We start from the raw sequence: 27,477 nt of genomic DNA, 5'->3' as shown, positions 1-27,477 counted from the left end.
TCGGAAATACGCTGCTAGGTTTCGTTATGTTCGCTAATGTCAAGTTTATAACGTCACATTTTTCATTGACAATTGTTGACAATACTGCATCATTAGCAATTGTATTAATGTTTTTTTAATTTATAAAAAGTAATATTTATTTAAAAATGGTAAATAAATGTATTGTTCATGGGTGTACAAGTGGACGAGTCAAGATCGTAATAAGAATGCTAAATTAAATCAGAGAAATACGTCTTTATTCACTGTACCACAGGTAATATAACCTTAATTGATAGTTATTAATTACTAATATAAAAAAATGAAATGATGCAAATATTTTTTAACTCTACCTATGCCATAGAAATTTCTAATCTTGTAAAAAGTGCAATTTACGATAATAAATTAAAATTTACTTTTAATTGGACTTTTTAAATTTAGTTTTCCATCCTTTACTCAACTGCGACTAGGTAAGATGAAATTGAATAGATTTACACAACAAATTGACGATAATATCTTGGAAATAATTGTAAAATAATAAAAAATTTTTTCTTATTGCTATTTTTAACGTTAATTAATAAGATTTGGTTAATTTATTTTGACTAACGCGTGAGTACAATTGTTACATTCCCGCAACAATAAACTAGGTTTTAAAAACCTGATATTAGCCACACTAACGCGCTCTAGTGGCAAAATATCTGTCCCCTCATTTACGAACATTTGTAATACATTGAGATCGCCCTCCTGTTATCTAGGCTCCATACCCCATAGATTTATCACGATTATTACCAATCAGTAATAAAAAAAACTCTCTAAAGAAGAAATTCATTATTACTCGTTCACTGTATGAAAGGTTTTATCAATTTTAAGAATTCTAAACTTCAGAGTTGTTTACTTTACAAATAAATATAATTATATTTTCAGGATTTTCAAACTAATATTATTTATAATTGTTTAAAGAAAGAAGAGGAAGATATCGAAATATAAAATTTTATCGTTTTACATTTATTTAAGAATTATGACACCAATGAGTGACAGTAGTTCATTACCTAAAACAAAAAAGCCATCAGGTAAGAATAGTAATTTAACATTAATGCTTGTAGTCTTTTTGTATTATTGTAAAAATATGTCATGAAAAATATTTTATTTCATTATATTGTCTTTTGATATATGTCTATTATTTTAACAGATAGTGCATTTAAACAACAACGTTTACCTGCTTGGCAACCCATTCTTACCGCTGGAACCGTTTTACCAACATTTTTTGTAATAGGAGTTGCATTTATACCGGTTGGAATTGGATTATTATACTTTTCTGATAAAGTTAAAGAACAAACGATAGATTATACCTATTGTAATTCTAATAGTACTAGTGGTAAAAGGTGTATAGATGTAATCGCACAGAATCCAAAAACTCCTTGTTACTGTGAAATAGATTTTGTATTACCGACAGACTTCGATGGAGAAGTTTATATGTATTATGGCTTAACAAATTTCTATCAAAATCATCGTCGATATGTTAAGTCTAGAGATGATAATCAATTATTAGGAATATTATCCGATGAAGTATCTGGCGATTGTAAACCATTTGCATATGAAGTTAATGAAGATAATATTACCAAACCAATAGTTCCATGTGGAGCTATAGCAAACTCTCTCTTTAGCGATGAATTAACATTATATTCTACTAGAAATGGACAAGATGTTCCATTATTGAAAACTGGCATAGCATGGCCTTCTGATAAAAATATTAAATTTAGAAATCCGGATGGTGATTTAGAAAAAATATTTTCTCGTGAAAGATTTGCTAAACCAAAAAATTGGGATAAATATATCTACGAGTTAGATCCAAATAATGCAAGTAATAATGGGTTTCAAAATGAAGATCTTATTGTATGGATGAGAACTGCTGCTTTGCCAACATTTAGAAAATTATATCGAAGAGTCGATCATTCTGTAAAAGGTTTTACCGAAGGCTTACTTGCAGGAAATTACAAACTTAAAGTTAAATATTGTATGTACATTTTTCTTGAAGAGGAGAACATATTTTTATATACTACATATTTATATTTATTTATATATTTTATTTAGCATATTCCGTGTCTACTTTTGATGGTACCAAAAGAATGATCCTAAGCACAACGTCACTTTTGGGTGGAAAAAATCCGTTTCTTGGTATTGCATACATAGTTGTTGGATGCATTTGTTTAGTACTTGGCATAGCATTATCGATCATACATATAAAATATTCTAAGAGGTAAGAATTGTTATAATAAAAATCAATTAGAAATCAGCTTTCATTTATTATAAAATGAAAGCATTCAAAAATTCATTTTATTAATATAAAAATAATAGTAGTATTCTATTATCTATTGAACAGTCAATATTTTTAGAAAATAAAAAAAATGTACAATTGTGATTGACAATGAATCATTATATAATGTTATACAGCAAACTAATGTAAAGATGACAACAAGAAAATATGTTTAAGGCACCATAATTGTTCTTGTAAGTGTTTGTAAAGTTGTGGTTTGTTTGTCCTGTGCTATCTGTATTATTTGTTCAGTAGGAGTGTGCATTTTATGTTTTTTGTATTTTTTTTTTTGTATAAAAATTTATTATTGGATGTATTTTATTGTCTTTATAATGCGGAATGTCTTATAAAATTATTTTTTTATATTTTACTATTTTAGGAGCATGCAATTTATTAAGTAACAAAAATGCATGTAATTGTTAAATATTATTTAATATTTTAGCTTTTTATTATGCAAGAATATATTTCATTTCTTTTTACATATAAATGTAGTTGAAACATAATTTACTTCATGCATTATTACATGTTGGTAAAAAACCTTTATTATTCAAAAATTGAGACAACAGTTAAGGTTTTCCTTTTTTTAAATTTTTGATTTATTAATGAGTATCTATAAAATATTAGGGATATTTTTATTATATTACTTTAAGTATATTATTATATAAACTGCTATAAATTTGATTTTTATTATTTTTTATGCATCGTGTATGCATTTGTTGAAATTATATTTTAGACCAATGTTTTTAGTATAAGTATATAAATAATATAATATTTGTCGTACAATTCTTTTTTTAGCACAACTGAGATGATTGATGTGAATCCAACTACCGAATATCAATAACAGTTAACTGGATTTAAACAGAATATTTACTGAATTTTGTTGGGCTAACTACCTCTATAGTAACATATAGATATACAATTTTATCATATCTGATCTTATGCAGTAAAAAGAAGAATTAAAATTCAAAAATAATAATTTAAAAAAAGATTGATTTTTATAAAAGATAAAATATTCCAAGTTGCTTTACATTAATAACAACGAAAAGTTATTATTAACGACAAGAGATTTTTGTGTATATCAAATATAACAAAAAATAGTTATTTTGTATTATATATGTTATGAATTTTAGAGATTTATATAGAGTGTTTTATACCAAATACTATATCAGAATGAATTTCTTATTGTTATTATTTATTTGATGTAATATTTTATTTTTAAGTTCTTCATGTTTAAGTAATACATAATTGTATCATTTTTGTCAGTATTGTAAGTAAATAATACTAAGTATAAATATTTGAACGATGTTCTACATATAACTCTGAGTCAAAAATAATATAAAATATAAGTAACAAATTTTATCTAAAGAAGATAAATTTTAGAAGTAAATTTTTGTCCTTTTGATTTAAGATCTTACTCTAATTGATAATAGTCTTAAAAAATTAGTCAAATTAACAATGATGCAATTTTTCTATATCTAACATAATTTCCAAAATTAATCAATATTAAAATTCTTATTATAAGCATTCTCTCAACTTGTACAATTTCAAATAGTAAAAAATAGTATGTGCCTTATCTCTAGAAAAAATATTAAATTTAACATTTTATTTATATCTTTGAATCAAAACAAAAATGCAATTACTACTATTCTAAATAAACGAATCTGTAATTATTGAAAGTATGTGGCTTTATTATTATTATAATAAATTTACACAATTTGTGCTTTAATATACTAATGTAGGTATAAAAAAAGCATTAATAAATTTTCTAAATGTAAATATTATAATTTCCTTGTATAAAAATCCTAAATGTTCCTCAGAAATTATATATATTTATAAGGTAGTTGGAAATAACACAAATCAAATATAGGCGCCATTTGTCATAGTGTTAGGTTATGTTCTTACTTCTAACGAATAATCAACTGTTCCAAATGTAACAAACATTTTTCCTTATAACGTGAAACATTTAATTAGTTAACGGAAAAAAATAAAAGTAAGCATTTTAGTACAAATTCGTCAAAGTATGTAAAAAAAAAGAAAAGTTTTTCAACATAATTTTAATTAAATAGATGTAGCCATTTAAATTATAAATTATATGATTATGAAATTATTAAATTCATTTAATGTCATTTATATTATTTTTATTTAATAGATGAACACAATTGCACGAATTGGTATTCGTACATTGCGTAGACAATTTCCAAGTTATAGCACATTACCTCCAGAAGTTGTTATATTCACTGATAAAAATATGATTATTTGTTGGCATCCAAATCAAGGCTTTCCTTATGAATACTCAAAGCCTATAATAGAAGAAGTACAAGCTATACCAAATACTGTATTAAAAATTGGTGAACAAGATATTTCAGCAATCTTTAAAAAAAGAAAGAGTATGATGTCGTTGCAGAATTAGCAAAATTAACCTTCACAACTAAGCATAAATGGTATCCTCGAAGCAGAGATAAAAAGGCAAAAAATACTGAACCTGATAGACCATACTTGTAAAATATTAAATTTGTAAATTATGTTGTGTATGTATTTTTGAATTTGTGTTTATTACAAGAAAATAAAACTATATACTATTATCTTTAAGTGTATTTTTTATTTTGAATATTGCACATTATTTTTTATAATAAAACAAATATGTTCAAATTCTTTGAAAAATATCAGTCAGTATTTAAATTATATCTTACATAATTGTATAAGTTTTTTATATTAATTTCATTTACACCGGTACAACATTGATTTCATTAATGAATCATCAATAATTTTTGTTCATAAAAGAGAAAGTGAAGAAATAAGTGAAAATCCAAATATCAAAGGATTATTTTAATTAATATATAATGACCGTTATATGGATAAAGTACTTATATTGAAAGAGAAAAAAATATTGCCTTGTAAGGTAATAGATTTGAAGAGTTTGTCAAACATTATACCAAAACTATAACTTTCAATAATATTATTCATTTTTTATACAGTAATCATTCATATTCAAAAGTTAAGCTGCAAGAAAGCTTTAAAGAATGCTAAAAAAAACTGTTAAACTGACGCTCAATTGTGGAAAAAAATATTCTTTCAAGGATATTGCTTTTGTATAAATTGAGCAAATTCATTACAGCTTACGAAAAAGAATTGGGTCTTAACAATGCCAAAATGACAACCAGTTTGTTGAACGTCAAGTTAATGTCAATGATCCACGAGTCTTACAATATCATCTAAAGAATCCTGACATAACTGCTGAATTACAACTACTAATTTAATTTACATTCATTTGTACACAGTCTCATAAGTGAATAAATTATTTACAGATATTATAACTTCTTGATACACTTTTAGTAAATAAGTTTTTCTATGTATTTACATATTTTGTTCTTCTATTTTGTCGTTTACAAATGTTCAGGAAAGAGTTGCCTTTCACCTTCGTATAATAAAATTTGTAATGCTTTATATAACAAATATCTTCCAAATCTACATTTATCTCGTTGACTCCACGTAGCTATAATACCATAATATTCACCACTTTTACAATTACTTAAATGTTCAATGCCTAACGTGTCTATCATTATTGCTTCTCGCGTATATGCTTCTACTGGAATTGTATTTTGAAATACATGCAAACATATAACACCATAGCCATCGTTCCATATATCTATTATATGCTTAATTTTTTTATTTAATAAATATTGTTCTTTTGAAACCCACATGTTAAAAGCATCATAGAGATGAGAATAAGGTCTAGATCGTTTACCTTTTCCAATATAAAATATAGAAGAAAGAAAAGTTACCCAAACCTCTGATTGAGTAAGTTGCAACGCACGATGTGGTAAGTCTTGAGTTACGCGTGGATCCAATAAAAGATAATTAAAAGATGTTTTAGCTGTTCCTTCACGCCATCTACGAGATGGATCTGGTGAAACGAATTCTTTAAATATATCGTTTTCAATTTTCCCATATAAATTCAAATCATTTATCCATTCTCCAAATGCTAACCACGGTTTCATTTGATTTGATTGATCAGATATATTTCTTAAAGGAGACAAATTTGTATTTAATTGTTTATTTTGTATGTTAACAAGACGTTTTAAATATAAATGTCTTGTCGTACTAGTAATTGGTCCAGGCTTATCACCTAATTTAGTCAACTTTTGTCTTAGAGTATAATTATCAATCATAAGCAATTCGGATGGAAAATTAGATTGTCCAGAGGAACCTTTTAAAAAAATAAAAAAAGATAATAAATAATAGCTTTCTTAAAAACACCTCTATTAAGAATTTCACTTCAAATATTAATAACATACTTGTTTTATTCTGGCTGAAATTAGACTCGTTTTTCTCGCTATCTTCTTGAATGCTGAAATTTCAATTATAAGAATTGTAATAAAAATGGGAAGTATAAAAAGTTATTATGTTTTCTTACCTAGCAGGAGTAATACATTTTCGTCGTTCTACTAAAATTACTCCTTTTTCTTGATCTTCATATTTATATTCTTCCTGCACACTTACGTATGAAACAGAAGATCTAAAATATAATTATATTGTTGTATATATATTATGTGTTTAATTATTATTTCTTGTTGATATAATTTATATAAAAGTTCTTTTATATACTTTTATATTATATAAAATACTGACCTTGATATAGAAAAATTTTGTTCTGGTGAATTACATGTGTCTACTTGATTATTTTGTAAATCACTTATTTCTGTAATATTTAATAAATTTTGTTCGTCAACATTTACTGTTATTTTCATATCCTTGTCAATTTTAGGAATGCAATGATAAGTCATTGTTTTTTTTAATTTCGTTAATTTAACTGATGATTGTTTATCGCTACATATCTCATAGAGATCATTATTATGTTCATGTTTATTATTATTATTATTATTTAAGTTTTCTGAATTTGATATTGCTGGATCATCAGATTCAGTTAAACTAGGAGAAGTATCGTCACAAGATAAAATATTAATATTTTCGTCATATTTGCTTTCGTGTAATTTCATAGCTAATCGTTTATCAACATACGTTTCACTATTTCTTGATTCAGAATAACATGAGTCATCTGGCGATAGCGATAATGTTGAAATATTGCTTGAAAAACGATTATATATTTTATTTGAATCTTCTAATGCAAAATTGTTTTTTATAATTCTTTTTCCTATACATTTTTTTATATCCTTATAAGAAATTTGTTCACGCCTTTGCTTTCTCCTTGGCGTAGATTGAATTATTTCTTTTTTTGCTCATTATATTCGTTAGAAGCTGGTGATTTATAATATTTATTTGAACATGGGGTAACGAAAGATTTAGTGTATTTGTTTTTAAGATTATTCGACGGAGAACAGCTTTTAAAATTCGATGTTTTTATTATGTTTTGTTTTTTCTTCGTATTTATAGGAGTATAAAAATTCGGCGAAGTAGTTATGATTGAATTGTCTAGAATATTTTTTTGTTTAAATTTTGATGAGAAATATTTTTTTTTTGGTTTTATAGAATTAAGATTAGAGCTAGTCTTTTGACTTGAAGATAATAATGGTAAAATACAACTTTTTTTAGGAATGTTTTGTTTTTCATGTTTCACATGATCAAAGGTTGTTTCGCTAATGGTTGAATCGCTTGTAAGCGTCGAAGAGAGAGAATTAATAATTTCGCTAATAAGAAATTTCTCCTTTTTAACATTTTCATTAATGCAAAGTTTTTCAAAATTAATTTCTAAATCACTTTCCTTTAAATCTTGTTTAGATGCCAAAGACGATATGTTCGAAATCATACAGGAGTCACACATATCATTAGATGTTTCTTCGTTACAATATCTCAAAATCATTTTATTGGAGTTATTATTATTATTCCTATTTGATGATACATTTTTGGGTATGATGTATTCAGCTATAGTGTTACCATTATTCAAGACAATTTTATCTAAAATAAAAATAAAATAAACACAAAGTTAATTATAAAATTTTGAAACTCCTTGAATAAAGTGAACTCTTCATACTATAACAACAATATATGAGATTTGTATTACTTTTTATAGCCCAAATATAAGAAGCACATAATGTAGTTCTGAATATGGCATGAAACTGTGCATATTAAATCATAGTGCAAAAGGTTATTAATAACATTTTTGTACTGTTTGAATAAACAAAAATTGTGAACAACCATTATATGTAACAATATATTCCACCTTACCTAATGACATTTTGTATTTTGGTTTGTCATCTTCGCCTACATTATAGCCGCAATAGTTTCCAAGAAGTGTAATAATTTTATAATACTTTCCATCAAATGCGTAATGAAATGGACTTCGACCTTCATCATCTAACTGCAAAGGATCACCTCCATTTGCTAAAAGTAACTCTAAAATGCGAATTCTACCCCAAGCAGCAGCAACATGGACAGGTGTTAATCCATCGACAGATCTATAAGAATATAATAATAAATATGAGAATTAAAAATTAAGTTTCATTTAAATTAAGTTATACTAATTGATTGATGCTTACTTAACATTAGGATTTCCACCATGTCGTAAAAATAATTTCGTTACTTCTTCTGCAAAAATTTCGGAATCATTACCGATCACTAAATGAAAAGGAGTAATACCATGTGTCGGAATTAAAACGTTTGGATCTGCCTCTTTATTTAAAATAAGAGTTGTCACTTGTCTGTTATAAATCAAATATATAAATGTTAAATTAAAAAAAAATTATCATTTATACATCAAAATATTTATGTTCACAATACTTCACTTTATATTTGTATCCTCTAGACCATCACAAAGCGAAGAAGCCAAAAAAAGTTCTCCTTTATTTTTTGGTGTGGTTAACATTTTCATTTGAAAATTATTATATTTCCTTAAAAAGATGACATTTAAAACTATATAAATAGTAATAACTTTTAAACTTCAACAGTAGTCAAACAAAGTACGTGATTGGCGCTTAAATTAAAAACAACTAACTTCAAGTATTGTAAATACTACCGATGGACTCATACAGGATAGGGACCCTATAGGAGGGATGCGCCATGTACATTGCTGAGGGACAGGAACTCGTGTAGTCACGTGATTGCGCGCGAATGATTCAACTAACCACAGCCGTTAATACATACTAAAGATAAACATGGCTGCGCGATGCAACGGAAGCTGTTCCCCCACATTTTCAGCCTAGCAATGTACATGGCGCGTCCCTCCTATAGGATCCCTAATCAGGGCTGTTAACAGCGCTTCTAGTGTATATTATTTTAATTAATTATCAGTTAAAAATTACCGACTGTGAATAAGAAGTGTTTAAATGACAAGAAAATTAAAGGAAAATATTGTCATAAATTATTTTCTCTTGCTAATTGATAATAGTAATAAAAATAATATAATGAATAATCTGGTGATTTAAATTTTGTTACTCCTTTAATAACCATACATATAGAAATATATAATAAAATAAAAAAAAAGTCATTTTATACTGTCTAAAATATATGACAGAGTTTTGAAAATACAGAAGAAACAGTGTGATATAAAAATATTTAAATAAAAGAATAAAAAAATGGATTTCATTGATGAAGTAGAGAAGTTTATGCATAAATGTTGGAAAAGTATTTTAATGGAAGTAAGTGAAGCTATTGTTTTTATAGATTCAGCAGCTGCAGAATGTCTTCATTGGCATACGGGTGATCAAGGATACCTTGTATTAAAAGCCGCAGGAGCGTTTTCTGTACATGAATTAGCTGCCTATGATTTACATGTATGTATATTTCCATATAAAACAATGAAAATAAAATTGACATAAATATACTTGATGAAATCTTTTTCTATAGAATGTTAAAGATAAGAATGACAGAAAAGCTGTGATTATTTCTACCTCTGTTTACGCTAACTTTTATGAGTATTTAATTAAAATGATAATGGAACATAATACGTTCAAAAGTTACACTATTATTAGTACTGTACACTATATGACAATGTGTTACGATAATAATTTATCAGATAAAGAAATGAAGAATTATACAAAACTAAAAGAGGATTTACAAAATATCCTAAGTTTTAAAGATCCATTGCAGGTAATTTATTTAAGTTATTCCTTATATAAATTATTTCTTAACTATACAAAAATATTTTTATTATATTAATTATGTATTATTTTATAGAATATTCCTATAGATATTATTTACATTCCTATTTTTATAAGTCTTCTAACCAAGGATTTATTTACCACTCCACCATTTGCAAATTTAATGCCACCGATTAATATACCTGAACCTAATAAAATTAAAGAAATAGAATTATATATAAATCATTTTGTAAGTTCTTTGGAAAGCTTGTTCCATCACTTGAATATTACAGAAGACATATATTCAATTGGTAAATGCAGTGATTATATAGCAGACACATTAAAAAATTTACCTGCAGCAATTAAACGTAGATCTGTAAGTATATTTGGTTTATCAAATAGAAAAAATTATAATTTTATGTTAATACATAAGATTTACTAAATTTTATATTAGAAACTATATGGAACATCTGGGTCCAAAATGTCTTTAATTTTAATTGATAGAACATTAGATTTATGCGCAGCAACTAGTCACGATACAAACTCAGTTCTGTCAAGAATGTTATGTATTTTACCACATTTGCCTAATCACACCAATGATATTGCAGTAAATATGAATCCGATTGTTTGTGAATCCATGGTAAATATACCAATATTTTCTTATTGTTTTATTATATCACATGTTAATGATATTAATTTTTAAGATAGATGCACCATTTATTGAAATACCAGGATGCTTAGCAACTACTGATAGAAACTTGATCGATATCTTAATCTCAAAAAAACAGCAAGCTGTTCTTTTAACTGCAAATCATTTACTTCAAACTATTTTAACAACAAAAGAAAGTCCTAAATCTAAGATAACAACAAGAGTTTCCGTTCATAGTTTAGAAAAGCAAATGTACAAATTTCAAAATAAGAATGAGATATATTCAACATTACAATCCAACAAACAATTACAAGTGATGTAAATTATAATATTAATAACCCTCGATATATGCTTACAATCTAAATAAATAATTTATTATTATAATTATCAACTTTTAGATTATTTGGGCAATAGTACAATCACTGAAATCGGATAAAAATATGCAGATAGAATTGCTTCTTAGTATTGAAAAATTAGTAACACAAAATGTAGCGGTCAGTCGAGATTCTTCAAGTGTATTAGCACAAGTAATTAATAAGTTATTATTGATTAAATTTACAGAAGTATTAGAACCTATATAGAAAAATAAAATGGAATTTATTTCAGCTAAGCAATATCATAAAAACACGACACGACAGGAAATTGGATACTGAAAATCTTCTTGCCCTGTTAATATATGTTTATGCCCTTGCTGGTACGCAAATACATTTTTCACCTGCTCAAGAACAGCTTTTGGAAGAATCTCTTTCAACAGCTTTATATGAGGACATAAAAGTTTTTAATGAAAATACAAATATTACAAATAGAATTTATGAACAAATTTTATTGTTATTAGGTTTGTATTAATAACACATTTTCATGAAAATAGTAATAATGATATACTCATGTTCTACAATAGCTTAAAAAATATCGTTTAATTTAGGAGTTACAGATGACGAATCTGCACGAGAGATTTCAAAAAAGACGGCAAAACATTTTATGACAATATTACATGATATAGCAAAAAAAGAGAGGGACTGCGCAATTATGTGTAATTTCAATAAAATATCATTTTGTAATTCTGAAAAAACATCCTACTTAAAAAATTAAATTTTATTATATTTCAGATCTCTAGTATCCGATCCTCACCCTAGTGAAATGGTTCAGTATGTTGGTATATTAGAACAATTAGTTAAGGATATAATAAATCCAAAAAGATCTAAAATTCATGATCTACACAATAAATCATTGCAGTCCAGTATCAGTTTCAAGTAAGTATACATAATATATTTTAACTATAGCCATCAAATAATATCTAATTTATTATGTTTATAGTCTTTTCTCAAAAAGTAAAACGGACCATCATCCTGCGGATAACCAATGGATATTAATATATGTTGTTGGAGGTATTACGCCAGAAGAAAGTAAAAAAGTTCAAGAAATAGTATCTACGTATAAAACAAATTGTTCCATAACGCTCGCAGGATCTCGTCTATTAAATCCATTGGACATAGTAAATGAAGTACTTTTAAAATTTATGAATATAAATATTTAATTAATCTTTTTCTGTTATCCACTTGATAACACCTGAATTAATCATATAGTTAAGAATCCTTTTTTTTTCTTGATTCTGCCAAGCATAAATGTTTTTCTGAATCAGTACTTTTAAACAAATGAATTACATAATTTAATTCTTTAGAGAAATTGGTAAAAAGAATTTTTTTAGTTTTAACATCATTAATGGTTAACGAACTTGGTCTTGTATAAAGTGTTATAACATTGTACTGAGATGTAATCGTTTGAATAAGTTTGATTAAATTAAACACATAAGAATCTATAGATTTGATATCATTACTTTCTCGATTTTGCCAATAATATGCCGATATACTGTCGATTGCCAAAATAACAATTTTTTCGTTGTAAAAAAATATATTCTCTAAAGTGTGTAACGTTAATAAAAATTGATCTTTCTCATAACAATTGATAACAATTAAATTATCGAGCACTCCATTAATAATTTTGTTGATCGTTTCATTAGTAACTTTTTTTATATTTACAGATTTACATAAATCGGCCACAATCGTAGACATTATTTTAATCAATTTAGATATTTGAAAATGACAATCCGTATTTATTAATACCGCAGAAGCTGCAAGTCCTTTAATATGGATATCGTCATATTTATCAGGAAGTATGCACTTAGCTAGAATATTCGCTAACAAAAGTGATTTTCCACTGGATACATTTCCTGTTATTTCTATAATGTCTGTATTTGTTAATCCATTAAAAAAGAGAATATTATCAAACTCTGAAACGCATAGATTTTTTCTCAAGCGTGCTATTAATTGTAATCCAGTTTCTAGATTTGATTGCATTTTAATTATATATCAATGTATTGTTTATCCTTTAATCGATATTTTATATTCGAATTCCTTTTATTGTCATTTTTGCTTCTTTTTTCTTTGTTTAAATCACGATAAATACATGAAGCATTTATATGAAGATACAATCAACAAAATTCTTTCGGAATTTCCAGAGAATTAAAATGTTTTCACCAATTACAAACGTGTCCTTAACACGCCATTCATGATTGGTGGTTAGCGGTGGTTATTATTTACCAAATTATTAAATAACTGATCGCGCCGACTAGTGGTTTCGATCTAGGATACGAAATCTTGTCCTCGATACGATAAGCATTGTATATTACCCTAACTTCAAATATACTTGTAGACTATAGATACATACTACTATAGGCTTGGCATGATGAACTAAACTGTACTCAACCAGCTTGGCCGCCATTTTTTCATCTTTTGAGAACCGATGTTCTAATACATTAATTCATTAAATTCATTTGCATGAATTTAAAGATTTACACACGAATTACAATAAAAGAAATTCAAATTTTAAGAGAAAAATATTTTTTTTAAAGGTTAATATATTCTAATAATTACATAAAAAAAATTTAAGCAATAGTAGATCGGCGGTAAAATCTCCCTTTCGGCTTAAAGCATCGAAAGCGTTTATTGCGCGTGTGCGAACCGCGCCGAGGGGTGGTTGGTCGATGGTCCGATGTGCGAACTCGAAAATTGCGAATTCGAGTGAAATATTTCTATGTTTTTTGCTCAATCTTAAATTAAACGTTAAAGATAGTTTATCATTTACATTATCTTGAAAAAGAAAACGTGGAACTCGGGAGCTGCCACCTCTAAGCAAACGGGTGCCCGACTCTTTTCTAGGGGCGCACAAAAACGACACGCGGTTGTCGAAAAATGGCGAAAACCTTTCGCTCGTTGTCAGTATTGACTTTGTTTAACAATGGACAGACAACATCAAAGTTTCTTGAACCAGTCGCTCTCGTCGTTAATTACGACCCACAAGGGCTCAGCCTCGAATTTATCTTAGGTAATTTATCTATTTTTGAAAATAAAGCTAAAATTTTTAATCGACTATATGAACGCTAACGCGTTATTCGCGCCGACATAACCACACTCCTCCTACCGGATTATTTTATTCTATTATTCTTATAACTCATTCCTATTGACATTTTCATCATTTTTATTCTGATTTTTTCCCCAATCAAATCCTCTTCAAACTATTGATTATTTCTACTTTTTAAATTTATTTTCTGCATTATGTTTTGACACGCTTCTTTTTCTTTCTTTTTTTCCTCCCACCTATTTTTTCTCTTTCTAATTCGTTATTCTACCTTTTCTCTCCTCCCTCCTCTTTTTCTTTTTATAATTCGTTATTCTACCTTTTCGAACGTGCTTTCTTTCTTTTTCTGTCTCAAAACGATCCATTTTCAACTTAATATATATATTATATATAATATATGTGTGTCTGTATATATATATATATATCATGGATGTGTGTATTTCAATTTATTTATAACAATTAATTGTACATATTTTGATTTATTTTTGGATTTGTTAGTATAATTATTTGTGTTTTTATATTTTACAGATGATTCTACTTTAAAAGAAAAGGTTTCATTATTAGAATTTCCTGTAACTCATACTACTGAATGCTCTAGAGTTTCATCCCGAAGTTATGTTTTTACATTGGAGACAGATACTTTGTTAGTCACATTTCATTCTGATGCAGGTGAATAAAAACGACGATACTATTTTATTTTTATATACATTTAAACAATGTATATATATTTGTCTTTTAATCTATAAGTAATAAAAAAAATATAATTTTTCTATAGATTTTCGAAGCTTTCATTCGCTAATAACAAAATTAAGAAATGGAAAGTGCGGTGGTATCTCGGCATTTAATGATAGAACGGAAGAGTCATCGGCCATGCAATATTTTCAATTTTATGGTTATTTATCACAGCAACAAAATATGATGCAAGATTATATAAGGACGAGCACTTATCAACGTGCAATTCTCGGCAATTTATCTGACTTTAAAGACAAAGTTGTATTAGATGTAGGTGCTGGTTCTGGTATTTTATCATTTTTTGCAATTCAAGCTGGTGCAAAAAAAGTCTATGCAGTAGAAGCAAGCAATATGGCAAATCATGCAGAATTATTAGTTGCTGCTAATAATTTATCGGATAAGATTATAGTAATAGCTGGAAAAATCGAAGAAATAGATCTACCAGAACATGTTGATTGCATAGTCAGTGAACCTATGGGCTACATGTTGTATAATGAAAGAATGCTTGAAACTTATCTTCATGCCAAAAAATGGCTAGTACCAGGTGATCACAGATACATTATTTACTCTTAATATACACGTTCCTTTATCATTTTAATTCATATGAAATATATCATATTTTATTTTTAGGTGGAAGAATGTTTCCTTCTAGAGGAGACTTGCATATCGCGCCATTTTCCGATGAAAACCTTTACATGGAACAATTTAATAAAGCCAATTTCTGGTATCAAACATGTTTCCATGGTGTAGATCTCTCTGCAATGAGAAGTAATGCAGTTAAAGAATATTTCCGCCAACCTATTGTTGATACCTTTGATATAAGAATTTGTATGGCTAAATCTGTTAGGCATATCGTAGATTTCCAGACAGCTAAAGAGACTGATTTACATAAAATAGGTAATAGGACCTAATAAATGTTATATGATATTTATATTTTTATTTTGAGATAAATAAATTCATAACGTGACATGTATTATATTAATTTGTGATAAATTATTAATCTTTCAGCTATAGATGTTGACTTTCACATATTAGAAAGTGGTACATGTCATGGTCTTGCATTCTGGTTTGACGTGGCGTTTATTGGTAGTGCTCAACAAGTTTGGTTAAGTACTGCTCCTACAGAACCTCTTACACATTGGTATCAAGTGCGTTGTCTTCTTGAAAATCCATTGTTTTGTAAAAGTGGTCAGTTACTTTCAGGAAAAGTTATTCTTATTGCTAACAAAAGGTAATGTTAAATAAATGTTATATTTTTCGTTTGTTTTCTCAGTTATACGATTAAGAACTGATTGAAATATTGATATACTTGATTGCAGGCAATCTTATGATGTGACAATAGAACTCAAATTAGAAGGGACGAATTTGGAAAGCAGTAGTAATACCTTAGACCTAAAAAATCCTTACTTTAGGTATACAGGAGCAGCAGCGCAACCGCCCCCTGGTTTAAATAATACTTCACCTAGTGAATCTTATTGGAATTCTCTGGATGCACAAGGTGCTCGGCAAGCTGTAAACATGGTTAATGGCATGTCAGTTAATGGTCTTGGTGAGGTTTCAATGGATACTAGCGCTGCAGTAAATGCCAGTAATTTACTTGCTATTGGTAAGATTTAATTTCGATCAAAAAGCAATATTTGCAATCTATGTAGTAATATAAGACATTCTTTTGTATTCTACTGATATATTTCATAAACATTGATCTAATAAAATTTTAGATTGATTTGAGATAGATGTAAGTAAAAAATGAATTACTTGTTATAGTAAGAAATAAATATGACATTTAATAAGGAAAATTTTGTACAATTAATAATAATAATATAAAAATATGAACGTTTGCTTAGGTGGTCAACCGAATATTCACCCCGGTTCGATAACAAGTACTGGACGTGGCCGAGTAGGTGGTACAGCTACAAGTACACAAGCAGCACAATTGATAGGTGGTGGAATAACACCTAATATGTTCACATCTCCAGCTACTGTAAGTGTTACATATCACTGATTGTTTACTCCAGCGAGCTGTTTTCTCTATGATACTTTAGTCACTAAATAATAATACTTATTTTTTAAAACAGAATACTCAAATATAATGTGAAACATTTAATTATTAAATGGCTCGTTTGGTATTTTATCTTAATTTATAAAATATACTGAAGCGTTTACTTGCCTGCGTATCTTTCGTGCTACAGCTTGGTGTTACTTTCCAGCAATCGCTGGTCCTTGGAAACACGTCACATTATCCAGTAAATCCAAGTTTAATGATTGGTGATTATGTGACACCTGGAAACGGCATATCACCTCAGACTTACCGGCAATGATCTATGGCAAAATCATTTTGCACTGAATATTCTCGCAAAGTAAAACAGTTACAGAATGATCCTCGCCATAGTAATTCTAGCAACGTTGGTGACAAGAGCAACAGTAAACAAAGCCGTAAGTTGGTGTTTAGTTCGCCAGCCAGCAAGCTTCGACTCGCGTCTGCTGTTCGAATTTTACATGCAGTTGATTTAACCAGTCTTGAACCACATTTTGATCATAGCGGTAACAGTGTCACTTATTTGAGTAAGCCTACAATTGATTCTGTATTTGGATTTGGTTGGGGTTCTGGAAGGAATAATTCTCAATGGGAGGCACGTTGGAGGAGATTGCGAGCCATCCCCTCGTAGCTGTCAATATTTTGTACTGTCATCTTTTATTTCATCGCCCTTTGAAGATCGGATCTTCCAGATTGAAGTGCACGCTTGCCAAATATATCCAGGAAGATATAATATTTTTTAACGACAATACAGTTTACCATATGCAGCGTTCTACGCCTTACTATTTTACCAAGTCCTGACATGGTCTATGCATCAGTAATTTGTAAGAAATTGTAGACCGATCATAAATCGTGTTGTGATTTCTTGTTTTTTTCTTTAAAAGACTTTAAAACTTTTAGTACCAGCAAAATATCGGAGATTGTACATCGATTAGTTGTTGGCATAACTGGTTTTCAATATCAAATGACTTTTACACAACTCATAGAATAGAAAACAACATTTTTAACATTTTGCTAAGTGCAAAGAGCAATAATTTGATAAGCATACAATATTAAGCACTCTGTGGCAGAATTTATTATATAATTACATACAATATTTTTGTATATATTTCATTCCTTATTTTTACTATTCTATTTTAAACAGGTATAGTAAAAAATATTTTATAATCTTTTCTTTTTATTTGAATTTTGTAGGATAACTTTTGCATGGATTGGTGCATAATTTATAAACTTACCTTTAAATTTAATTCTATTCAATCACTATTATATGTTACCATTCTTATATATTTATAGAGTATGGTCTGATAAGACTTCCTAAAACTTAATTTTTCATAAAAGATTTTTTTTAAGACTACTATAATATGTTTTACTATAATATAATGTATATTATAGTTTATTGTATCAGTATTTAGGGTGCTTAAATTTATGTAAAACAGAAGAACTGATTTACAGTAATGTATTCAAGACCTAAGCATGATAAAAATGTAATAAGTTTCTTTTTAATCTATAGCGTGTTCTTCCATAATAAAAAAATGCAAATATATATATATATATATATATATATATATATATATGTATGTATGTATGTAAACTATGATTTATAAGCATTGAATACTCATATTACTTTGTGTCTGGCATTCCACAAGTGCTTCTAATATTGTATGATTTGTTGTATTATATAACATAAAAGCCTGCTTCTCTTCCATTCTTTCTTTGTAAGAAAATAATTACACTAAAAGCAATATTTGAAAGATATCGATAACCAAAAGAAAATAACAAAATTTTTTTTCTGCTTTTCTGAGTATTGCTTTCAACGTCATCATTGTATATTTGTGTGAGTGTGCATAGTTTTTCTTTTTATGTAATTGCAATACAATGACTGAAAGTTACGTGACATCTCAGGAAGCGATACAAGTAGTTGATACTTTCATTCTGTTCGTAATTCTTTTTTTCTCTCAATTTATTTCATAATTACACAATTTATACACTCAAGAAATTTAGTGCAAATATGATGATGCTGTATTATTAATATTACCTATTGTTTTATACATCTATAAATCATTGGTTAATAGGAATAACAATAGTATTTGTCATTGTGCATAGTATTAAAAGTTGCATCAAGCTATTGTTTCTATAATATTATAACTTGATCTAAAAGACAAAAGACTTTCTTTTGTTTTGTTTTTATATATTTACATTGTTTTGTCCTATTCCTGTTTTTTTAAATGAAAGAAACAAGCTTGAGTACATTTGACATACTCTGAGGAGATGAATACTATTCGTTTCATGAATATCATTCGGTAGGAACATAAATACACGAAGGAAAAGGTTAGAATTGTGTTCAAAATAATAATTATTTAGTATTTTACACCATAGATGACTTATATAAATTCATCTTAATTACTAATGTAATTGTCTCTACTTCCTCTGTGATGGTTGATATGAATATGATATTTAGTAAATCTTAGTACAAAGTAGTACAAAAAAAATAATAATAATTTTGTTTTTATATCCTTTCTTCCTTTGACAGCTACAATAAATAAATTCTATTGGTCAAGCTGTAAAAATTTATCACTTTTCCATTTTTATAAATTACCAATGTGCTTCCAAAATATATACACAATGATATTCGGTCGAACGCTAATCTAACTTTTACTTTCGTGTGGGAATATCATTCATTATATTGCACTTCTGATCTGCTCGAAAGAATATCGTTAAAAATTAGAATTTATTTTGTTTTTATTTTATATTTTGTAATTACTGTACGTAAAGCGTTTATTTCTATTTTTGTTTAATTAAAAACAATATTGTGTAAGACTAAATTGTTCTTTAAAAACTGTATGGTGTGTCACGATATTCATTCATTTATTTTAAGATAATCGATTAATAGGACGATTTGTTAAATGAATTTTAATTGTAATAATAACTTCATGATCATTAATCTATCATTCTCATTGATTCTTATCGCTATCAATATCTATCATTGTACTTTTCTATGTGAAAAGACTACATTTGAAGGCGTGCGTTTGTGTAAAAACATACACGAGACAATGTACACCATTCAATAAGATTACGATTAGTATGCACGCGCCATTTGTATGTATAGCCTTCGTGCGTATGTGACGATTACGCATAGTATTTTTTTGCATCCATTACATTAATGAGATTTATTTATACAACACATGATATCACAAGCAATTTTTAATTGCACCGACTGAACATCAGTTTTGTTGTATTTACCTAACTACATATAAACACATACATCCGTCATGCTCGATAATTAATTGTAAATACTCTGACAGCTTTTTTGGCTTTAATTTGTTTCCTATCCTTTCTTTTTATTTTTTCCCTTTTTTCTCTTTCTTAGCAAACGTATTATAATGTTCTAATTCTTTGTAATTATAAACTATCCTAGTAAGTCCGTTAGAAAAGTTTTATAAAATATCTAACAGAAACTACAACCAAGGGTCTTCTTTTTCTTTTGCATTTTCTTCTTAAAATGAATTTTAATAAGAAAATCATTATTTAGTCATGTCTAAGAACACGTTGTATATAAATGTGTCAAAATTGCATCTTCGGCTCATGTAACTGGGCTAAAATGATATTCCGTTAACTTTAAGGACGGTGCAATTCTAGACAAATCGTGTCGATTAATCGCTATTTGCATAATACTGGTTCCATGAATTATTTTTTACAATAGGATTTTTTTTATCATTGTTTTTTTTTTATTTTTGCTTTCATCGATCTCCCTCCACCACGTTTGTATTCCGCGAGTGTTCTTTTTTATACTGTTCGAAATGACAAGAATGTACACGGAACTCTATTACGTTCCATGACTTCGTTTTACCGCAAAAAGTTAAGGATTATATAAAATTATCGATGACAGTTTAGTAATAATAATATTTATAACTGTCGAATTAATAAATTAAGTTGCAATTTTACCTTGCCGGCTCGTTATTTAATAATAATAATAATAATAATAATAATATTAATAATAATAGTAATAATAATAATAATATTCATCATCGTCATCATACTCGAGCGACTCATTTTTTTAAATAAGCCGGCTGTGGAATTGATCTATGTGAGAATGAGATAGGCCATTTCACACTTCGACTGAAATTAAAAGGCAATGTAGTGAATAACGAATAATTATACAACAGTGTACGCAAGAATATGAATCAAACAAGATATTGTACTTGTCAATGAGAGACAAAATTATATGGTGCGCGGTAAATACGCTTTTTACTATTTTACCTTATCTTTATTCTTAGGTATTTCAAGAGTTCATCTTGAATTGAACATTACCAAGGTAACATAAATTTCATTAATCTAATCTTTATTTTATTTCACATATTATGCGTGTAACAGTTTATACAACAATCAATGAAATAAATCTCTTTATTTTTCTTTTTTCATATTCTATATAAATTAGGGCCAGCCTAACATAATTTTTGAATGATCAACTATATGATATATTTGTAACTATCTAACGATTAAATGACAATTACTTAAATTTCAATTGCATGCTAATACATATATGATCATAACAGTACCTCCTTCCATTTCGCCATAATTAACATAAGGCTTGTGTATGGAATATATGTTTTGAGGTGTACCAATAGGCATTAGGAAAGAGAGATTAAATTTAAATCTAAGCCCAAACGCGTAGCGTCGAATCCCAACTTCCAGTTGAAACTGCAGTACCATCCGGCGAAACTCTTAAACAAGACACACGATTGTCGTGTCCATATAAAAGTGCTACTCTTTGGCACTTTAAAGTATCCCATATATTTACTGTATAATCATTATACCCAGCAAACAATAAACGTCCACTAACACTAAGATCTATTGTATTTGCTCCAAATATGATACTTTCTTTCGCATAAATGGCTACTTCTTTATCAGCGCGTAAATCAAAAAGTCGGCAGGTAGCATCATCGGAACCTGTTGCTACTGCATCGCCACTTGGATGAAATCTTACCTATAAAAAGACAAATACTATTTTATTAAATCAAAATATATTTATCGAATGGATTAATATTACGAATTTACTCTATTTTAATACCGAATTAACATCGGACTGATGTCCTTCAAAGCTTTGAACACATTGTCCACTACGCATATCCCAAATTAGAACCATTTTGTCGCAACTACCCGATACAAACGTGTTGCCCGTTTCACTTGGTGCTAAATCAATTGACATAACATCGCTAGAATGTCCATGAAAACTTTGAAGCAATTGACCACTTTCAACGTCCCATAAAGCACATGTACTATCACCGCTTCCTGTTAAAATTTGTTGATCGCTATTCGGAAATGCACAACATGACATGTACGATGTGTGAGTTCCAACAGTTTTTTTACGAGTTGTAACATCATCTTCTAAACTTAAAGGATAAACTGTTACTTTGTTGTCTAATCCCCTGTAGAAATGAATTAAGGTAATTTACAATAATTCTCTTTCTCTTTCGCTAAAAACTTATTCTAAGTGAAATATGTACACATTGTATTTGCAGACGTACCCGCATGCTACTAAAATACCACTAGGAGCATAAGCACATGCCATTACCCATATCGTAGGCATTGTAACTGCATGTTCCTTATTTGTTGTAAAAGCATCCCATATTATCATTTTGCCATCCTGAAAAATGGTTTATATGCATATGAATGGAAAATGTAAAAATAAAGACCAAACTGTATACCTGAGAAGAAGAAACAATATGACGCTTATCAGGAGACCAATCAGAACAAAGAACTTTTGCCTGATGGCCTTTTAAAACACGTCGAGGTTTTACATTTATGCAATTTATTCCTTCCAACCGATCAGCTACACTGGCAACTAAAAAATGTAATACTTAAATTTATACACGATATTATTTTTATAACATACAAAAATAAGAAAATTTAACATAATTTATCATTCTTTAATGTCTTTTTTTAAAATCATAATCATTCACTCAACATACCTCATTTTTATACAATATAATGTTATAGAATGCAGAAATAAACATGAAAATAATTTATCTTTAACTAGATAGTTTAGATAGTTACGAGTAACATCATTTAGCTTTTGCCGTTCATCCTCTAAACGTATCTTTAAACTCTCTGCCTCTTTAACCAGTCTATCGTGTTCCAGTTCGCTAACAGAGTCCATATTTAGTAGATTCTTCAAGATTAGTTTAGAATAAAATCACAGTTCAATCCATATGAGTGTACTTCTTTACAGATGCAATATATATCTGCAACTAATTAATATCTTACAATAACCTTTTATAGTTGTTTTACTCTTCATTTAATTTGTGCATTAATATAGTTACAACTTGTGAGATACAATATTTGTTAGGAAAATACAAAATTAACAAGTTCCTTACATAAATTATTAATAACAAGGTTTTTATATTTTTATGTTTGTATATGACATAATTTTTTTTAAAATATCATTTTATTTTTGATAATTTTTGACGTTATTTTATAATAAGTTTCGATAACATTAAAAATCAGTTATCAACGACAATCAATACGAGTTCACAATAACAAACCTTTACGCCGGTGCAATAACGCGTCCAAAGCTAGTCAAACTTCATCTAAACAGAATAACATTCACTATGTAAAATATGCTTATATTTCCTTTCAAAAAGAATTAATTAATTTTTTTAATAGAAGACGCATCATTATTATTGATCCTTTTTATCACGAAACAACAATAAAGTAACTATAATATGATTCAGGATTATTTTAAAACCCCCAACTCATTTAGCCAATCGCCATTTTAGATTTAAAGGGCGAGATACTTCACAATTTAAATGACATTTATTCAATTGTAAATTTACAATTGAACGCTTGTTTAGATGTATATGTTAATTAAAATTAATTTTAAATTAATAAATGATTTCATCAATACATATACATATAAGATATGAAGTATAATAATCCTACTGGTCAGATTAAATAAATGACGACCGTATAGAATTATTAATAAAAAACAAATATATAGCTTATATTATTTTATTGTAGATTGTATATAAGAAGATTTAATAACTATAATTTATAACAGTATAATATTTTCTTTTTAAGAAATATGGTTTCTGTGTGTATATTTATTAATCAACATTTTCAATATACGTCGTTTGAATTTAGCGCGTTCTGCTTATTACACTGCAGCGGATATTACAGTTAATCTCCAAGTCAGAATTCATTTTAGAAGTTATTTATTTTTGGTTAATAAATAATGAAAAGTATTAGTCTACAAAATCATGATTTTTTAAATAAAACAACGATATTAGATTTGTAAGATTATTCAATTAATCATTGTCAGTATAAACTTAAAAATTTGTTTGGATTCGAGGTTACAGCGCAGGTCAATGAATGTCGATTTCCTTTGCTCGAACGAGAGAGTGGGGCTCGTCAGGACGTACTTCTGCTCGTCCTCGTCTTGATCATTCTTCTTCGTAGAATTCGTGGTCCGGTTAACGGACTTTCAACATATCCACATGGCTCTTTTATCTCTACGTTTGGCTTCCTCTTTGGCGAGGCAGTTGCCAAATGCTACGATTCAGGTAATTTATTTAAAAAAGACAACTAATTTATGTCAAGACATAATCATATAACCGTGTCATAAACTGTCGATATCGCCGACATTTTATATCTGTCCATTACACGTTTCCGTAGTTTTGAAGGGATATTTAAAAATGTTTTTCGTTATAAATATTATCTAACAAAAAAGATGTTTCTCATTTATATAATCATTAAGAAATATAATAGGGTTCTTATTGGTACCGTTTTAGGGTATTATGTATTATATAAAGAGAGGCCTATCAAGTTATGTAATAAACATTTAGGAAGTATATCTATGAAGAATACTTTAAGTATATTCCTATTTCTTTTTTTAGGTCAACTGGCCTGCTGTCACTGTTTCAACTCGCAAATACCATGTGTCCTGTAGTCGCCGTTCTGCAGAAATCTCTTCTATCCTGGAAGAACGTATCCTTGGCGCTGCTCCAAAGGTGTGTCTATCTTACATTTAACTAATAATTCATTCGTTTTATTATATGATAATATTTATGAGAACTTCCCATGAAATTATACTTAATTAATTATTAGATTTTAATATCAGTAAAATTGTAGGCAAATCTTGAAGAAACTGGCAGAGTACTCAGCATTGGTGATGGTATTGCTCGCGTCTACGGTTTAAAGAACATTCAAGCCGATGAGATGGTAGAATTCAGCTCAGGCTTGAAGGGTATGGCATTGAATTTGGAACCTGACAATGTTGGTGTTGTCGTATTTGGTAATGACAGGCACATTAAGGAAGGAGATGTTGTTAAACGTACTGGAGCTATCGTGGATGTTCCTGTCGGTGAAGAATTATTAGGACGCGTTGTTGATGCTTTGGGTAATCCCATTGATGGTAAAGGTCCATTAAACAACAAACTAAGATTCCGTATTGGTACCAAAGCTCCAGGTATCATTCCTAGGTAATGCAATTACGTAAACAACTATGTATAGATGTAATTAATGACCATATGTTTTTAAAATATGTGTACTTTTATAGAGTATCCGTAAGGGAACCTATGCAAACTGGAATCAAGGCTGTAGATTCTTTAGTGCCTATTGGTAGAGGACAGCGTGAGTTGATTATTGGAGACAGGCAGACTGGAAAAACTGCTCTTGCCATTGATACTATCATCAATCAAAAACGTTTCAATGATGGTGGTGAAGAAAAAAAGAAATTATATTGTATCTATGTTGCTATTGGTCAAAAGAGATCTACTGTTGCTCAAATTGTCAAACGATTGACTGACAGTGGTGCTATTAATTACACTATTATTGTTTCTGCTACCGCATCTGACGCCGCTCCGTTACAGTATCTGGCACCATATTCTGGTTGTGCCATGGGAGAATTCTTTAGGTAAAGTAAAATTAATACCATTAACTTTGTTGTAATATGTTTAATATATTTAATATGCGACTTTGTCCTTAAATAATATTTTAATCTTTCTTTTTATAGAGATAATGGAAAACACGCTTTAATTATCTATGACGATTTATCGAAACAGGCTGTTGCCTATCGACAAATGTCTTTGCTACTTAGAAGACCACCAGGTCGTGAAGCTTACCCTGGTGATGTATTTTATCTTCACTCGCGTTTATTAGAGCGAGCTGCCAAAATGAATGAAAGTTTAGGTGGTGGATCTTTAACTGCCTTACCTGTCATTGAAACTCAGGCTGGTGATGTATCTGCCTATATTCCAACCAATGTCATCTCTATTACTGATGGTCAAATCTTCTTGGAAACTGAATTGTTTTATAAAGGTATCCGACCAGCCATTAACGTTGGTCTGTCTGTATCTAGAGTCGGATCTGCTGCTCAAACCAAGGCTATGAAACAGGTGTGGTATAATAATTTAAATACAGCAAATTTATATAACTATACTGTTAATAGTAAATATATTATTATTATTATTATTATTATTATTATTATTATTATTATTATTATTATTATTATAGGTTGCTGGTTCCATGAAATTGGAATTGGCTCAGTATCGTGAAGTAGCAGCTTTCGCACAATTCGGATCTGACTTGGATGCTGCAACTCAACAATTGTTGAATCGTGGTGTTAGATTAACGGAACTTCTCAAACAAGGACAATATGGTAAAACTATGTCATAATATATACAATGTCTTTTGTTGTTTAAAATTTCTTCATTTATAATAACATTATTTTTTATAATATTCTTTAGTTCCAATGGCCATCGAAGAACAGGTTGCTGTCATCTACTGCGGTGTCCGTGGTTATCTTGATAAAATGGAGCCATCTAAAATCACTGCCTTTGAAAAAGAATTCCTTGCTCATATTAGGTAAATAATATTTGTACTAATATTTAAATAATTAATTTCTTAAATTTATATAGATTAAATAAATTAATTGAATTTATTTTTGTATAGATCTACTCAACAAGATCTTCTAAGTACCATTGCAAAGGAAAATTCCATTAGCGAATCATCTGATGCTAAGTTAAAGAAAATTGTCACTGACTTCCTTTCATCATTCTCAGCGTAAATGATTGTTAAACACATTTAAGTATCAGTATAGAGACAATTAAATGGAACATTCTTTATTAAAACAAATTCAGTTCACAGATGAAATACATTGATATTAAAAGTATCAACAATGTATGTCGTCTGCTTTTGTTAAATGTAATTAACATTTCCAAAATCTATACAATAAATACGATAGTCGTAATATATATTAGAAAAATATAATTTTTCAGTATAAACTAAATTTATTATCTCTTACATAATTTAAATATACTTCTCTTGA

At 28.4% G+C, this 27,477-nt stretch overlaps 8 protein-coding genes across 16 annotated transcripts; 5 read left to right on the top strand and 3 right to left on the bottom strand.

The window, feature by feature from the left end:
- Positions 1-56: 56 nt before the first annotated feature.
- CDC50 (cell cycle control protein 50A) lies at positions 57-3,497 on the top strand. 5 transcript variants are annotated; one of them, XM_089179233.1, is made up of 6 exons: positions 276-829; positions 901-1,046; positions 1,166-1,990; positions 2,068-2,233; positions 2,428-2,484; positions 3,086-3,497. In XM_089179233.1, the coding sequence occupies exons 2-5, from the start codon at positions 995-997 to the stop codon at positions 2,438-2,440; spliced, it is 1,056 nt and encodes a 351-aa protein (XP_089035359.1). In that variant the 5' UTR covers positions 276-829; positions 901-994; the 3' UTR covers positions 2,441-2,484; positions 3,086-3,497. The 5 variants fall into 5 exon arrangements, with proteins under 5 accessions (XP_015177549.1, XP_015177548.1, XP_015177547.1 ...); XM_015322063.2 differs by lacking the exons at positions 276-829; positions 2,428-2,484 and adding an exon at positions 57-253; XM_015322062.2 differs by lacking the exon at positions 2,428-2,484 and having other exon boundaries at positions 274-820.
- A 616-nt stretch (positions 3,498-4,113) lies between these two features.
- mRpL42 (mitochondrial ribosomal protein L42) lies at positions 4,114-4,879 on the top strand. The gene is given in 3 exon segments (XM_015322067.2): positions 4,114-4,280; positions 4,440-4,668; positions 4,671-4,879. Coding segments are annotated over 2 exon segments (351 nt in total). The 5' UTR covers positions 4,114-4,280; the 3' UTR covers positions 4,793-4,879.
- A 406-nt stretch (positions 4,880-5,285) lies between these two features.
- Positions 5,286-9,436, bottom strand: LOC107066982 (uncharacterized). Its single transcript, XM_015322068.2, is given in 8 exon segments — positions 5,286-6,497; positions 6,586-6,638; positions 6,705-6,806; positions 6,920-7,523; positions 7,526-8,203; positions 8,474-8,703; positions 8,785-8,946; positions 9,031-9,436. Coding segments are annotated over 8 exon segments (2,739 nt in total). The 5' UTR covers positions 9,117-9,436; the 3' UTR covers positions 5,286-5,673.
- A 124-nt stretch (positions 9,437-9,560) lies between these two features.
- On the top strand, positions 9,561-12,515 carry LOC107066983 (sec1 family domain-containing protein 2). The gene is given in 11 exon segments (XM_015322070.2): positions 9,561-10,017; positions 10,091-10,333; positions 10,421-10,699; positions 10,778-10,963; positions 11,028-11,285; positions 11,371-11,499; positions 11,579-11,807; positions 11,895-11,969; positions 11,972-12,002; positions 12,079-12,222; positions 12,287-12,515. Coding segments are annotated over 11 exon segments (1,992 nt in total). The 5' UTR covers positions 9,561-9,819; the 3' UTR covers positions 12,507-12,515.
- On the bottom strand, positions 12,377-13,932 carry Xrcc2 (X-ray repair cross complementing 2). The gene is given in 2 exon segments (XM_015322072.2): positions 12,377-12,570; positions 12,572-13,932. Coding segments are annotated over 2 exon segments (819 nt in total). The 5' UTR covers positions 13,327-13,932; the 3' UTR covers positions 12,377-12,506.
- A 58-nt stretch (positions 13,933-13,990) lies between these two features.
- On the top strand, positions 13,991-18,895 carry Art4 (arginine methyltransferase 4). Of its 2 annotated transcripts, none has more exons than XM_089179232.1 (8): positions 13,991-14,353; positions 14,915-15,055; positions 15,162-15,662; positions 15,749-16,015; positions 16,127-16,349; positions 16,438-16,724; positions 16,963-17,099; positions 17,308-18,895. In XM_089179232.1, the coding sequence occupies exons 1-8, from the start codon at positions 14,221-14,223 to the stop codon at positions 17,434-17,436; spliced, it is 1,818 nt and encodes a 605-aa protein (XP_089035358.1). In that variant the 5' UTR covers positions 13,991-14,220; the 3' UTR covers positions 17,437-18,895. The 2 variants fall into 2 exon arrangements, with proteins under 2 accessions (XP_089035358.1, XP_015177559.1); XM_015322073.2 differs by having other exon boundaries at positions 13,992-14,353; positions 17,326-18,895.
- A 2,576-nt stretch (positions 18,896-21,471) lies between these two features.
- Gbeta5 (guanine nucleotide-binding protein subunit beta-5) lies at positions 21,472-23,931 on the bottom strand. 4 transcript variants are annotated; one of them, XM_015322075.2, is made up of 6 exons: positions 23,696-23,931; positions 23,208-23,401; positions 22,859-22,995; positions 22,679-22,797; positions 22,222-22,579; positions 21,472-22,137 (listed from the first exon to the last, which is right to left on the bottom strand). In XM_015322075.2, the coding sequence occupies exons 2-6, from the start codon at positions 23,308-23,310 to the stop codon at positions 21,808-21,810; spliced, it is 1,047 nt and encodes a 348-aa protein (XP_015177561.1). In that variant the 5' UTR covers positions 23,311-23,401; positions 23,696-23,931; the 3' UTR covers positions 21,472-21,807. The 4 variants fall into 4 exon arrangements, with proteins under 4 accessions (XP_015177561.1, XP_015177565.1, XP_015177562.1 ...); XM_015322079.2 differs by having other exon boundaries at positions 23,208-23,395; XM_015322076.2 differs by lacking the exon at positions 23,696-23,931 and adding an exon at positions 23,528-23,689.
- A 608-nt stretch (positions 23,932-24,539) lies between these two features.
- blw (ATP synthase subunit alpha blw, mitochondrial) lies at positions 24,540-27,419 on the top strand. The gene is made up of 8 exons (XM_015322074.2): positions 24,540-24,712; positions 25,046-25,159; positions 25,281-25,630; positions 25,708-26,064; positions 26,164-26,545; positions 26,664-26,808; positions 26,897-27,014; positions 27,102-27,419. The coding sequence occupies exons 1-8, from the start codon at positions 24,647-24,649 to the stop codon at positions 27,214-27,216; spliced, it is 1,647 nt and encodes a 548-aa protein (XP_015177560.1). The 5' UTR covers positions 24,540-24,646; the 3' UTR covers positions 27,217-27,419.
- The last annotated feature ends 58 nt before the right edge of the window (positions 27,420-27,477 follow it).

Source organism: Polistes dominula, unplaced genomic scaffold (genome assembly GCF_049000335.1).
Source record: "Polistes dominula isolate Pdom_NZ unplaced genomic scaffold, Pdom_raw_medaka contig_37, whole genome shotgun sequence".
NCBI classification, from domain to species: domain Eukaryota; kingdom Metazoa; phylum Arthropoda; class Insecta; order Hymenoptera; family Vespidae; genus Polistes; species Polistes dominula.
This window is presented reverse-complemented; position numbering and strand designations above follow the sequence as displayed.

Excerpts from the sequence above, each read along its gene's own strand:
- CDC50 (XM_015322063.2), top strand. The coding sequence starts at position 995 with ATGACACCAATGAGTGACAGTAGTTCATTACCTAAAACAAAAAAGCCA. Across the intron at positions 1,047-1,165 it reads TAAAACAAAAAAGCCATCAG|ATAGTGCATTTAAACAACAA; the intron begins GTAAGAATAGTA and ends TTATTTTAACAG. Across the intron at positions 2,234-3,085 it reads CATATAAAATATTCTAAGAG|CACAACTGAGATGATTGATG; the intron begins GTAAGAATTGTT and ends TTCTTTTTTTAG.
- Art4 (XM_089179232.1), top strand. The coding sequence starts at position 14,221 with ATGGCGAAAACCTTTCGCTCGTTGTCAGTATTGACTTTGTTTAACAAT. Across the intron at positions 15,056-15,161 it reads CACATTTCATTCTGATGCAG|ATTTTCGAAGCTTTCATTCG; the intron begins GTGAATAAAAAC and ends ATTTTTCTATAG. Across the intron at positions 15,663-15,748 it reads CAAAAAATGGCTAGTACCAG|GTGGAAGAATGTTTCCTTCT; the intron begins GTGATCACAGAT and ends TTTTATTTTTAG.
- Gbeta5 (XM_015322075.2), bottom strand. The coding sequence starts at position 23,310 with ATGGACTCTGTTAGCGAACTGGAACACGATAGACTGGTTAAAGAGGCA. Across the intron at positions 22,996-23,207 it reads AAAGCTAAATGATGTTACTC|TTGCCAGTGTAGCTGATCGG; the intron begins GTAACTATCTAA and ends TACATTTTTTAG. Across the intron at positions 22,580-22,678 it reads GGTATTTTAGTAGCATGCGG|GGGATTAGACAACAAAGTAA; the intron begins GTACGTCTGCAA and ends TCATTTCTACAG.
- blw (XM_015322074.2), top strand. The coding sequence starts at position 24,647 with ATGGCTCTTTTATCTCTACGTTTGGCTTCCTCTTTGGCGAGGCAGTTG. Across the intron at positions 26,065-26,163 it reads GCCATGGGAGAATTCTTTAG|AGATAATGGAAAACACGCTT; the intron begins GTAAAGTAAAAT and ends TTCTTTTTATAG. Across the intron at positions 26,546-26,663 it reads AAACCAAGGCTATGAAACAG|GTTGCTGGTTCCATGAAATT; the intron begins GTGTGGTATAAT and ends TTATTATTATAG.